The sequence below is a fragment of the Olea europaea genome, unplaced genomic scaffold (genome assembly GCF_002742605.1).
Source record: "Olea europaea var. sylvestris unplaced genomic scaffold, O_europaea_v1 scaffold1515, whole genome shotgun sequence".
NCBI classification, from domain to species: Eukaryota; Viridiplantae; Streptophyta; class Magnoliopsida; order Lamiales; family Oleaceae; genus Olea; species Olea europaea.
Genome location: NW_019232731.1, coordinates 3,235 through 16,113, shown reverse-complemented (window position 1 = coordinate 16,113; position 12,879 = coordinate 3,235). Strand labels below are relative to the sequence as shown.

Sequence of the window (12,879 nt, the reverse complement as noted above, 5' to 3'; positions counted from 1 at the left end):
TTTCTATAAACTTTCATTTTAAAACTTTTATAAACTTTTGTAAAATTCACGTGGATCTAGTGCAATAATATAAAACAATTTCCTTTTCCCTCCCATTCCCATCCCATCCCATCCCATCCCATCAAATAAAAAGCTATTTTAAAAAGAATAAAATTTAATACCTTAACTAAATAAATAATATTCAAAATTATATATAAACTAAATATATTTAAATTTAATTATAAATTTGTCATATAAAATTTTATAATTAAATAAAAAATAGATATTTTTTCACAAAAAATGAATGAAAAAAAAGAAAAAAAAAGTTATGAAAATCCAATTTAATTTTTCTTATAGAAAATAAAGATAAACAATAAGATAAAGATAAAGCTAAATAGAAACAAATATAATCAATAGAAAAAAATAAATTTTAATCATAATGCTAATGTTCGTAAAAGGAAAAAGGAAAGAAAAATATTGAAAAAAAATGCGTGCCATTTTTTTGTTTGAAAGTCTTTCAAAATCTTGTGATTAATGAGAGACAAATTTTAAAATTTTATATTAATATTTTTACTTAAAATTTTGTACCCTAGAGTTTTATAAAAGTTTCTAAAAATCATTAAAATTTGAATATCCCAACACTTAGATGCTTCTAAAAAATTTTAATTAAATACATTGTGACTTTTAGATATATTTTTTAAAAATATATAAAAATCTCAATTGAATACATAAATACTTTAAGAGAGTCTCAAAATTTTTTTATTGAATACTCCTAAACTTTTTAAATTTCAAAAAAGTCATTAGTAGTTTCAATTGAATAGGTTCCCTTTAAGCGAAGTCAATAATTAATTGTAATTATATATTTCATGATATTCATAATTTTATTATTTTTTTAATCAAACATTTTATTAGTTTTTATCAAAATTAATAAAAAAATAAAGAAAATTTTGGAAGGGCAGAAACGGGAAATGACTTGAAATCGCGCGATAAGAGTGATCACATGTGCATATATTTGCTCAAGGACCCTTCTTCTTCTTCCTTTCGAAATCGCGCGATAAGAGTGATCACACAGAGGGTACGGGACGACGACGTTTGACTTCTCGGCTCGGCCCTCTCCTGTTCAAGCAATCAGTCAATCTGGTATGGATCTGCTTATATACCAGTTATTTCTTCCATTTTTACTTTCACTCTTGTATGTAGGGCTTTTCTTTTTTAATCAGAGATCAATCATGGATCAACCGGTATTCGATTTTGCGTCCTGTAATATATCACTGAGTAGTGTTTTCTTTTTAAATTTATTTTAAGACGACGTTGTTCTTTTTTTTCCACTGATAATTTTGTTTGAATTTTCGCAGGTTTGTAATTTTTGGGGGAAAGTTTATTAATTTGGTGTAAGTGATGGCGTCGAAGCGTATCGTGAAGGAGCTGAAGGATCTGCAGAAAGACCCTCCTACGTCTTGCAGTGCTGGTATGGTTGCTTTCTTAGCCTGTGGTTGTGTTTCATTCAGTCTAATTTTATCTTAGTTTATGCCTGCAAGCATACTTAGGTCTGTTGAATTGCTAGAGTACTATGCTTGTAGCAAAATAATAATAATAATAATAATAATAATAATAATAATAATAATAATAATAATAATAATAATATTTCGGGACTGGATTCACTCTGAAATTTGCATGAGTTTCAGAAAGATGGAGAAGTGTAGTTGCTCTATATAGAGCCAGAAATGATTTGTATCTTGGATTTTGTATTGTTTACTTTGAAGTTTTCAAGTAAGATTTTATATAACGTTACATTATTTCAAATTTAATGTCCAGAGCTTCTTTGGGCTGTTTGCAAATTGTAGCAACTATATGATGTTAGTTAAGTAGTCTCATTTCTTACTGTTTTCTGTCAATCTAAGCAGTCGGTTGATGCTATTCAAAATAGTGACTTGCTTACATATATGATGGGATTCTCTATAGGAATGCAGCAAAGGTATTATTTTTCATCTTCTAATAGGACAAGGATGGTTTTTATTTGTTGCAGGACCTGTGGCTGAAGATATGTTCCACTGGCAAGCGACCATTATGGGACCCACTGATAGCCCATATGCAGGAGGCGTGTTTCTAATTACAATTCACTTCCCTCCGGATTATCCTTTCAAGCCCCCAAAGGTTGTTTTTGAGCATTTCATTTCTATTATAAATATTTTTTCTTGCCGATTTATCTACCACAACTGATGCACTGCCTATTTTTTTCATGATTTTATTTTGAATTGAGCTGAGCAAGGTGCGTAATGTCAAATTATGATCAATATGTTCTTTTGGTGCTTTCTTTCTGTTTAGTGCCGAGCGCTGGTTCTATCAAATGAAAAGAATGTTACTAGAGTGGTAGTTGACATTTTTAATTAGTGATCCTGCCAATTTTATGAGTGATAACCTTTGTTTTTCCTTCAAAGCTGCTAGACCACGTACTCCATCTGACCTATTCAAGATGTTTAAGTGGATGTTGCTACTATCTTTTATTGGAAAATTAATCAAAGAATAGAAGTACGAAACATCCTAGATACAGTTTTAATAAAGCTTTTTGATGGTGGGTTGAAGGAAGTGTATGCACGGTTTACTTTGTAATTCTCGTTCCAGTGCTGGTTAGATGCTCCATACTTTTTGATAATAGATTTGCTCGAATTTCTGTGACGATATATTAAGTTGGCAATGTTCAGCACCAAGTAGGCATTAGTTGCTTCCTCCAGCTGCCTAAGTTTGAATTATATTCTTATGCATTCTCAGTCGCCTTTCAGGCTATAGGTAGCTAACTTAGTGAGTACTCATACATATGTGAAGTCCTAGTGGGTCCTCTGATTACAAAAAATTTCTTTCCATCCTAGTAAGGGTCCTTAATGCGTTCTTAGAAAATGTATCTTTGTTTTCAGGTTGCATTTAAGACCAAGGTTTTCCATCCAAATATCAATAGCAATGGAAGCATTTGTCTCGATATTCTCAAAGAACAATGGAGCCCAGCTCTTACCATCTCCAAGGTCTTTGCTTAGCTTAATCTTGCTTGCTAATCCACTGGCTATTCTTTTGAACCATATAAATTTGCTCATTTTTAACATTTGAAAGATACAATGTCTTTATGTTTCATGTACGTAAAAGGGGAAAAAAAACACGTACCTAACTATTATAATGAACAAAGACAATGTTATTGCTTTTAATGGCAGAAAATCTATGTCTAGGATCAAACTGTTTTCTAGAATTAGTTGTATATATTTTTACTGCATACTTCTGCATATCCTTGTGTATTTGAAGTTCACATCTGTGCTCTGTTTTTCTAATTGAGTAAATTGTGTAATTTCATCCTTGTATAGTGTCGTTACTAAAATCAGTCAAACAAATGGGTATTAGTAATGGTGATTCCTGTGAAGCAGGTGTCCCCTTATTTATGTGACAACATGGGTAAGTGTATGTTCTATGCTTTCAAGATGAATATGTATGAATTACCTATCAAAAAAAAAAAGATGAATATGTATGAATTATATTAGAAGTTTTGGTTGAATTAAGTATCATACTCCCTTTGCCTGCTCCCCTTGTTGTTAAGATGCCAGTGAGTGTAAACTTGTTCAAAATCCAAACATGTTCAACTCATCCTTAGAACAGTAAGTTGACTGATGCAATATTTGAAAGTTATTTATTATCCAGTTATTAAAGAGAAGTGTGCTGCATGAAACTTCCCTCCCAGTTGTGTTAAAATTTTAAATCTTTTGGAAGGCTTGAGGTTCTCAAATTTGAAGTCTGAAGGGATGCATCTGCCTCATTTCTTTCTTTCAAAAAAGCCCATATTTTTACTATAAATAAATTCACCATATTTTCCCTCATTCCTTCCCCCCCCCCTCCCGGGGAAAAAAAAAAATCACATGTTGGCGTCGTAGATAGCAAGTTGGAAAAACTATACCATGTGCATGCACTTACCAGCACGTGCACATGGTCACAAAATAAAATAAAAGCTAACAAATGTGTTACACATGCCAAAAATAGGGAAAAGAAGCTTTGATCCCAAAATAGGTTGTGGGAATTTATGATATTTCTTTAATATATATACCCACCCTATGGCATGTTCAATAGATTGGAATAATAAAAAGGTTAAAAATCTTGTTAATTATAATGTTTTGTTTGATCCAGGACTGTGTCAGATATGCACCCAAGTTTAATCATTAAAATGTTGGCTTGACCCCTTATCCCCTCTTGATACATTGCTGTTTGCATAGGAGTTTTAACTCTCAAGTTATCAGTTGTGTTATCTTTTGGATATCATTGGGAACTTTTTGTGGTTATAATTGGTCATTTTGATAATTGTAATTTTTTTCTCTCTCGGGTGGACGAGTTCATAAGTTGGCACATTTCTTGTATCACCAATATTAATCCTGTCAAAACAGGTACTGCTTTCTATTTGCTCACTGCTGACTGACCCAAATCCTGATGATCCCCTCGTTCCTGAGATTGCCCACATGTACAAGGTTGACAGGGCCAAGTATGAGTCCACAGCCCGCAGCTGGACACAGAAGTATGCGATGGGATGACAGTCAGATACTTTCTTCAAGTAGATTCACGTGGCAGAAACAACATATAAACATTGTAGACCATTTTGATGGGTACCAAAAATGGGAAGTGTGATGAATTTGGTTCTATGTAGCACACGTTATATTCGGTTTGAGGTTGTTCTAACTAGTATATCTATATCAATCTTACTCTGGAAAGAATGTTTCTCTTCAGACTGCCATATCCGTGCTTAATTTTGTGTTTCAATATTCTGATGTCAAATTGTAGAGATTGGTTTTATTATACGCCCTCAAAGGTGATCGGCGTTCTTGGTTGAAAGGCTAATTCTTGAATGTTACGATTGACATTCAAGCTCTACCATGGGTCAAAATGATCTGTAATGGCATGTGTAAACCTTGTTTCCTCGGTTTCGAATTAATCATTGGTACAATGTTTTTAAGCAGCTCGGGTGTGGGCGTTTCAAGCTCACTCTTAAATGCACTGCATGAACTTAACTATTTTAGGGTCACATATGAGACCATTGGTAGGGTATTTTTTCTTGCCTTTCCCACCAAAAAGCTAACCCAACAAAGTCTGGGTTCCCTAGTTGCCTTGAGCCTGGATACCAGAGGATTGAAAATTGCGTTTTTAAACAATCGAGTCATTTAATAAAACTTTTAATTGGTGAAAGTTCCTAACATTCAAAAGTTGTTCTGGTTTGAGATGAGATGTCACGGTGAAATATGTAAAAAAAAACGAAAGAAAAAATCATTGTCCGGCGTGAAGCGGATAGATGTTTGAACCAAAAAGCTAACCCAACAAAGTCTGGGTTCCCTAGTTGCCTTGAGCCTGGATACCAGAGGATTGAAAATTGCGTTTTTAAACAATCAAGTCATTTAATAAAACTTTTAATTGGTGAAAGTTCCTAACATTCAAAAGTTGTTCTGGTTTGAGATGAGATGTCACGGTGAAATATGTAAAAAAAAAACGAAAGAAAAAATCATTGTCCGGCGTGAAGCGGATAGATGTTTGTGCTGTTGAATGGGTCGAAAAATAAAATATTAGACAAAAGCATACCATTTACAATAATGCTTCTTGTACATTCAATGGATTACATGGAGTTTGACATCCTTTACAAATTCAAAATGTATTTGATGAGAAAGTGTGTTGAATTCAAAAACTATCTAATTATGTGCCGCCACATAGAACAATGTCAAAGATGATGTAAAAGACAATGTACAAGTAGCATGATCCTTCCATTTAATATCTCAATGCTGTGGGCTTGATGGTGAGAATTGAAATAAGGGAAAATTTAATATATAAAAGGATCAAGCATGACCCATTTCAATATTAAAAAATAAAGTTTAATTTTAAAAATTAGATGTTAATTAAACTTTATTTATATATATATATATTTATTTATTTATTTAGATTACAATTCTATACAATTTTGGTCACAATTATCAAATTAATTAATTACAAATAATTTCTTGGTTCACAAATCAAAAATTTTAATGTCATAAATTATTTCTCGATCACAAATAAAAAAATTTATAGATCAAATTACTTCTTTATCACAAATAAAAATTTTTATAGATTACAATTTATTTATCGGGCACGAAATCAAAATTTTTATAAGTCACAATTTATTTATCGATCACAAATCACAAATGTTATAAGTCATAACTTATTTAACATTCACAAATTATCAAATTAATTAGTAATAAGTTTTTTCTCAATCACAATTTAATAAATTGAGCTCCTGTTTGTTTCTCATTATTTGTTCATTAAAATGAAAAATATGACTGTTATTCATCACATCAAACAACCATATGTGACTTTCTATGTTTTGTGTGGGGCCCGTAACGACTGTATTTTTCATTTTCATTTTTACATTAATGTGTGCCAAATGGGGCCTGAGTCACAATCATATTTTTTATGTTATAGATTATTTATTAATCAGACTAATTAATTTTTTAATCACCATCAACTAAATAATTGGTCACACATAAATATGGAAACATAGAACAATTTATAAGACTTTGGGTTACTCTTTTTAATAAGGTTGACATTTTAAGATAGAAGCACAAATCTTAACATGGTATCATAGCTCATCAAGCTCCAATTAGCAATTCGATCCAATTAAAACTCAATAAATGAGCATACGAATTTCAAAATTGATTTGTTCAAATGAGCCACCATCTTGTAGGGTATGTTAAGGGATAAAATCTCACATCGAATAAAGATGGAAACATAGACTAACTTATATGGCTTTGGACTACCCTTCTTAACAAAATTGATCTTTTAAGATGAAATCCAAGTTTAAATAACAAATACCCCCACCCAATCTCATCCCATCCATTCCGACCTATGACCACTGCCATGACCACCACCACAATCACCTCAACAACCACAACCTCCATTACCACCATCACCATCACCATCACCATCACCATAACCACCCACTTCATTAGACCGCACAAAACTACCACTATAGCATCCACAACACCACCACATACTACATCAATGCAAAACCACCACCACCATAGCAACATAAAACAACCACTGGATCACAGAGCATCGCCAAATGCCTTGCACCAACCACTACCACTACCACCACAACCATCCATTCTGTTGAAAATCTTTGAGAATGTCGTGCGGTAATTTACATAAATAGATAGCGAATAAATATTCGGGCAGAATTTCGACTTACAAAAATAGTGCAATAATTAGAATGAATAATGGTCGAGGCAAGAGTTCGATTCTTTCTCTTTAAGACGAAAATGTCCGGCATTGGTTCTAACGGTCTCCTGACACTCGTCTCCCAAAATACAACGACCTCGACTTGTAATAGTAGTGCTCCAAATTATAAGACCCGACGAACCTACTAATATTTGATCTCTTGAGAATCAAAGGACTAAAATGCACAAAAATAATAATTGGGACCGAAATGCAAATATATAGAATACTGCAGGACGGAAGGACAATATTGCAGGAGAATGGAAGTAAAATAAATTTTTTGGAGTGAATAAAATCGGGGATCTGGGATCTATTTATAGAAGTTGAAAGGTTGTGCCAAAAGACTCAACAGCCGAAAGGATGTATCTTGGAACAGACATAACTCATTTGGATAGACAGTTAAAACTGTCACCAACATCTAGTTTCTAGAAGGGGATGTGCTTGCTGTACAGTAAGACACACAACCCCTCACATGAGGGGGTCTCGAGCTGAACATGGTGAGGGGGCTGTAATATTTTACAGCCTTTAAGGCTGTACAAACAACTTTGCTCTTCTAGAAGAATCCATGTGTCTCGCACAGAAAATTTGGGGAAGAAAAAATAAATAATATAATAAAAATATATTATTTAATTAATAAAATAATATAATTTAAAATATTATTTTACAAAAAATATATATACCAACCGGGCTAAGCCCAAGCTCACGATCCGGACCCGTGCACGTGTACGTGCTGTGCCGTGTGGAGTTGAGCCGGCCAATCGGACGGATGACGGTGGCGCATGCGTGTGAATTTTAGCTGAACCTACTAGCATGTCCTCTCCCTTCTAAAGACTAGTGGTACCCCTTGGGGTCCAAACCCAAGTCCCTAACTTGAGTTATATAAAGTGGTTTTTATTTTTCTAGTTTTCTTACGTGGGATTGATATTTTCCAATTTCATACCAATTTTTTATTCCCAATTTATTTCGACTTCAAGTGGTCATCTTTTGAGTTTAATTTCTCATTCACCCTTAATTAGTTTTGAAAAATAAATACATATATCAATTCTACTCATGAAGTAGAATACACTTGCCAAATAAATCATTTATCCATGTGACAGGACCTACTTAAATAATTGGTCAAAAGTTGATCAAACCAACTAATTATTCCAATTTTCCAACAAATTGTCTTCTCTTCTTCGGCTCAATCTGCAAAGTCAGCTACATGTGACCAAAGAAAAAATGGGAGACAAGCAGCACCTTTGATTTTTTGTGTCGACCACGAAGAAAAATGGAAGATAGTGCACCCTTGAGTTTCAGCATCGTGTGCAGGGATTGGGCCTTGAGATCTCCGCCACCGCTGCCAACAATCAAAACCCAATATCCAACACTGAGCGCCTTGAGATCCTCAATGGCGTTGCTACTTCGTCGACTGATATTCATTTTATTGCTAAGCATTTTGTCTGCATCTTACAATGTAACGTACAACAACGGCTTTCTCATTATCGACGGTCAATGGAAGCTTCTCATCTTTGTCGCCATCTACTCCCCTCGCGAGGTGCAACATCCCTGCTTCATCGATTGATTCGCACCGCGTGGCAATTGCGACTGGAACAGATGCCGTCTGCTATAATGTGTAAGAGAGAGATGGGTATAAACTATAAAGAGATATAGAGAGAGAAACAAGAGGGAAAACTAATTAGAGTTTGGGATGAAATTCGTATATTTAATATTTAAATATAAATTATCTGATTTGTGAATAATAAAATCTCTCCTCTATTTTTAGGATAACGATCTTTGAAAATTGGGTGTGACGTAATTTCCACCTAAAATAAATTTAATTCATGTCTCAATTAACTATAGCGTCCTTTCTATTTGGTCTCTATAAACCAGAATCATGACGAAAGAGCCTTCAATTATCTTGAGAAATAAATAATGGATCTGGTGGGCACTTTGGAATGGACCAAAGATGTTGGTTTAGGCGGCTATCAGCTTGGCAATTTTTTAAATTGGTATTGAAAATGAAAGTTAATTGTTTCAATGTTCACTGAACTTATACCTATGTTTTCGATAGTTCAATGAATTTTAAAATGTTGAGTTTTGGACGCTAAACTTTGGAAAAACGTTATACATTATTTACTGGCATAATTTTCTTCTTAAACTTCTAACGAAACCGATGACGTGGCTGACGGAATGCACATGTGGTGCTCCGTCACGCCATTAAACTTTGAGATAGTTGAATTTTGGCCATTAAACTTTGAAAAATGTCTATTTATTGCTCGCTAAACTTTGAGATGATTAAATTTTGATTACTGAACTTTGATATAGTTGAACTTGGACCATTAAACTTTGAAAACGTCTTTTATTACTCACTATAAATTTGAATTTAATTAATCCTCTGTTTATCTCCTTTTAGAACAAAATTCTTTAATTTTCATACTTATTTTTAACCACATTTATACAATAAAAATGTTACACGTAAACGCAAAAAAAAATTTCCAACTTTTTAGCCTAACATTCTCCGAAAAATATATTTAAAACTCTCTTTTTAAAAAAAAAATAATAATGGTCACCAAATAGGGGTTAAAATTCGAATTTAATTTACTTTTAACAATAAGTATATTGTGTGTTTAATTGCAATTAATAGCCACTTCTTTTGCACAACTTTGCAAAGCATTTTCTATTGTGCATAATAAATTTGGATTCAGTTAAAATTCATTGTTAAGACTTCGATTTAATTTTATTTAACAACAAATTCATTGTGTATTTCATTGTAAAATTCAAATATTATGATGATGATAGTTTAAAATTCTACAAAAAAAAAAATTTAAATTAAATTTAACTACTGTGTGATTGAGTAATCATTCCTTATGGTATAGACAATGCTTGCAAATCTGTGCAAATGAAGTGATTATAAATTGCAATAAAACACATAATATATTTATTATTAAATTAAGTTAAATTCGAATTTTAGCCCCTCTTTGATGGCTATTATTATTTTTTTATTTTTGTAAAAAAGAGAGTTTAAACAATGATTTGTTTAGAGAACGTGTAGTTAAAAAGTTGAAAAAAATACTTGAGTTTAGGTGTAAAATATTTTATTGCATAAATATGTGGTTAGAAAGAGTATGAAAATTAAATAATTTTGTATTAAATGGAGATAAACATAGGCTTAATTAAATCCAAATTTATAGTGAGCAACCAAAGACGTTTTTAAAGTTTAGTGATTAAAGTACGACTATATCAAAGTTCAGTGGCCAATATTCGATCATCTCAAAGTTTAATGTGCAATAGAAGATATTTTTCAAAATTTAGTGATCAAAATTCAACTATCTCAAAGTTTGACGGTGTAACGGAGCACCGCATGTGCATTCCGTTAGAAGTTCGAGACAAATTATGTCAGTAAGTAATGTACAACAGTTTCTAAAGTTTAATGGTCCAAACTCGACATTTTAAATTTTAGTGAGTGATCAAAGATATTGATATAAGTTTAGTGACAATTGGAACAATTAACTCTAAAAATGATAGGGGAGAAGAGGCATAGGGTGGAATAGGGAGAATGTAGTCGGTGGACAAAGATCTTAACCAAACATGACCTGGAGGACTAAATTTGTCGTTTGGTCGGTCAAATAGTTGTCTAAAGTTGACATTTCAACCATTACCCACCATTTAAAAGGAGTTCTCTCGAATATTAAGGATTTCAAAGCTCTTTCAAAAGAGACTTTCTTGATTGTACTTACGAGTCTAAATTCAATTTTCAACTTCAATAAAAAGTCAAACGTGATAAATATAAAAGGACTCTTCCCTTAAATAACCAAAATTCCCCAATTCTCATGGGAATAAAGACAGTGAGATATGCTAAAAAACAGGAATTTAGAGGCGGATTGTTTTGTCAGAAAGTAGTTGACCTTTTTCTTTTTTTTTTCCAAATATCAAATCATATTTCGACACGTGTATACCCTGTCTTTGAGCTTGTCTCTGTAGCATTGTTATTCTCATGGAGGATTAGGTTTGTCATCCGGTCAAAATGTTTGTTTGACTAGTTTGTGTGCCTTTTGTAATTTCTTTCAAACAATAAGGGCAAATGTGACATTTTGCTAACAACATGCAAGGATATAAATGTCATTGGAGAAATCTTTGTCTAGATCGTGTATGTCTATATTTGAATTATGGGTAAATGGCACAAAATGTTAATATTTTTCATTTTTTTGGTATTTTCATTTCTACTTTTCACATTTCATTGTGCAAAAGGCCATTTACATTCGTTTTTGAAGATTTTACCATTCTATTTAAATAAAACAAAAAGAAATGAAATGAAAAAAAATAATGAACTAATTGCAACCAAAATCCCAAATTTTAAAAAAAATTACAAATGAGTTAAAAATATATTTTAAAAATCAAAACTCAAAATAAATAAATAAACAATAAACCAAAAAAAAAAAAAACCTTTATTCTTAACCCACCAAATTGGGGAGCAATGAAATTTTGATAAAGTTTTAATGAAGTTTCGTGGAATTCGCATCGTTTCCAATCAAATTGGAGCATGTTTAAGTGTTCAATTAAAATGGAGTCAAAAGCCATTCATGGTTAGAAGGTGCATCTTCACTAATTGGTTGATTCGAGACAAATTGATGAAGACCCATCTATGCATTTTGTTCACCATGATGCGTAGAAGAAAATGATGGTCGTCCTCGACTGTGGTTCTCAACGTCGACGTTGAAATTTGGGATGAAAATTGTGTGGTTTGCTGCCTTCAAATTGGAATGAGATTGAATTTGATTTAAACTGATTCTTGATGATATGGGATCATGAAAGTGCCGCCTGGAGGAGTATTAGAAGCTTTTAATGGAGCTTGGCCATGGGGGTGTTGGAGGGTTGGCTTGAATTGGTGCTAAAGTCTTGCGTGAAGGCATGTTTTTCAACTTGAATTTCATCTGATTTTGGAACTATTGTGGTCGATTTTTGGTATGGGATGATCTCGTCCAACATGTAGCCATTCAATTAATGAATTCTTATTTAGCACTTATTTGTTACGGTGATAGCATCATTTTTCGGCGATTTAGGCGACAGTGGATGGTGGGTAAAACTCTCAATAATTTAGGCGGTGGATTAAACTCATAGTAAAAATAAATGTTTTTATTTTTAGTTTTGATTTTTAAGAATATATTTTTAACTCATTTGTAATTTTTTGAAATTTTGATACTTTGGTTGCAATTAGTTCATTATTTTTTCTTTTCTTTTGTTTTTGTTTTATTTAAAAATGGATGAAAAGGACCCTTGTGCACTGAAAGGTGGAAGTTAGGGGTGAAAATGTCAAAAATAAAAGATAGGGACGTTTTGCACAACATTAGAAGGGAGGGACGTTTTGTGAAAATTACCTTTTGAATTATTTCCATTCGTTCTTTGAATTTTCTTCTTCTATGAATCATATTTCAGGCATCAGTCTGTGCGGGGTTGAACATACATCATATCTTGGAAGCTTCAAAACGTCGTCGTTGTAATTCTAGGTTTTTAGATCTACCATCGCACTCGCTGCCTTCCTATATTTTTTGTCAACTCGAGGTAATTTTCGTTTTCGAATGAGCACAGAAAGTTCTGGTTGTCCTTTTGGATTCTAATTATATACACTTTCTGATTGATTGATTCTGGTATTTAAATAAATGTTTTAAA

At 32.6% G+C, this 12,879-nt stretch overlaps 1 protein-coding gene across 1 annotated transcript; it reads left to right on the top strand.

Moving 5' to 3' along the window:
• Positions 1-976: 976 nt before the first annotated feature.
• On the top strand, positions 977-4,761 carry LOC111376528 (ubiquitin-conjugating enzyme E2-17 kDa-like). Its single transcript, XM_022999487.1, has 5 exons — positions 977-1,119; positions 1,335-1,447; positions 2,006-2,133; positions 2,892-2,996; positions 4,392-4,761. The coding sequence occupies exons 2-5, from the start codon at positions 1,378-1,380 to the stop codon at positions 4,533-4,535; spliced, it is 447 nt and encodes a 148-aa protein (XP_022855255.1). The 5' UTR covers positions 977-1,119; positions 1,335-1,377; the 3' UTR covers positions 4,536-4,761.
• Positions 4,762-12,879: the final 8,118 nt, after the last annotated feature.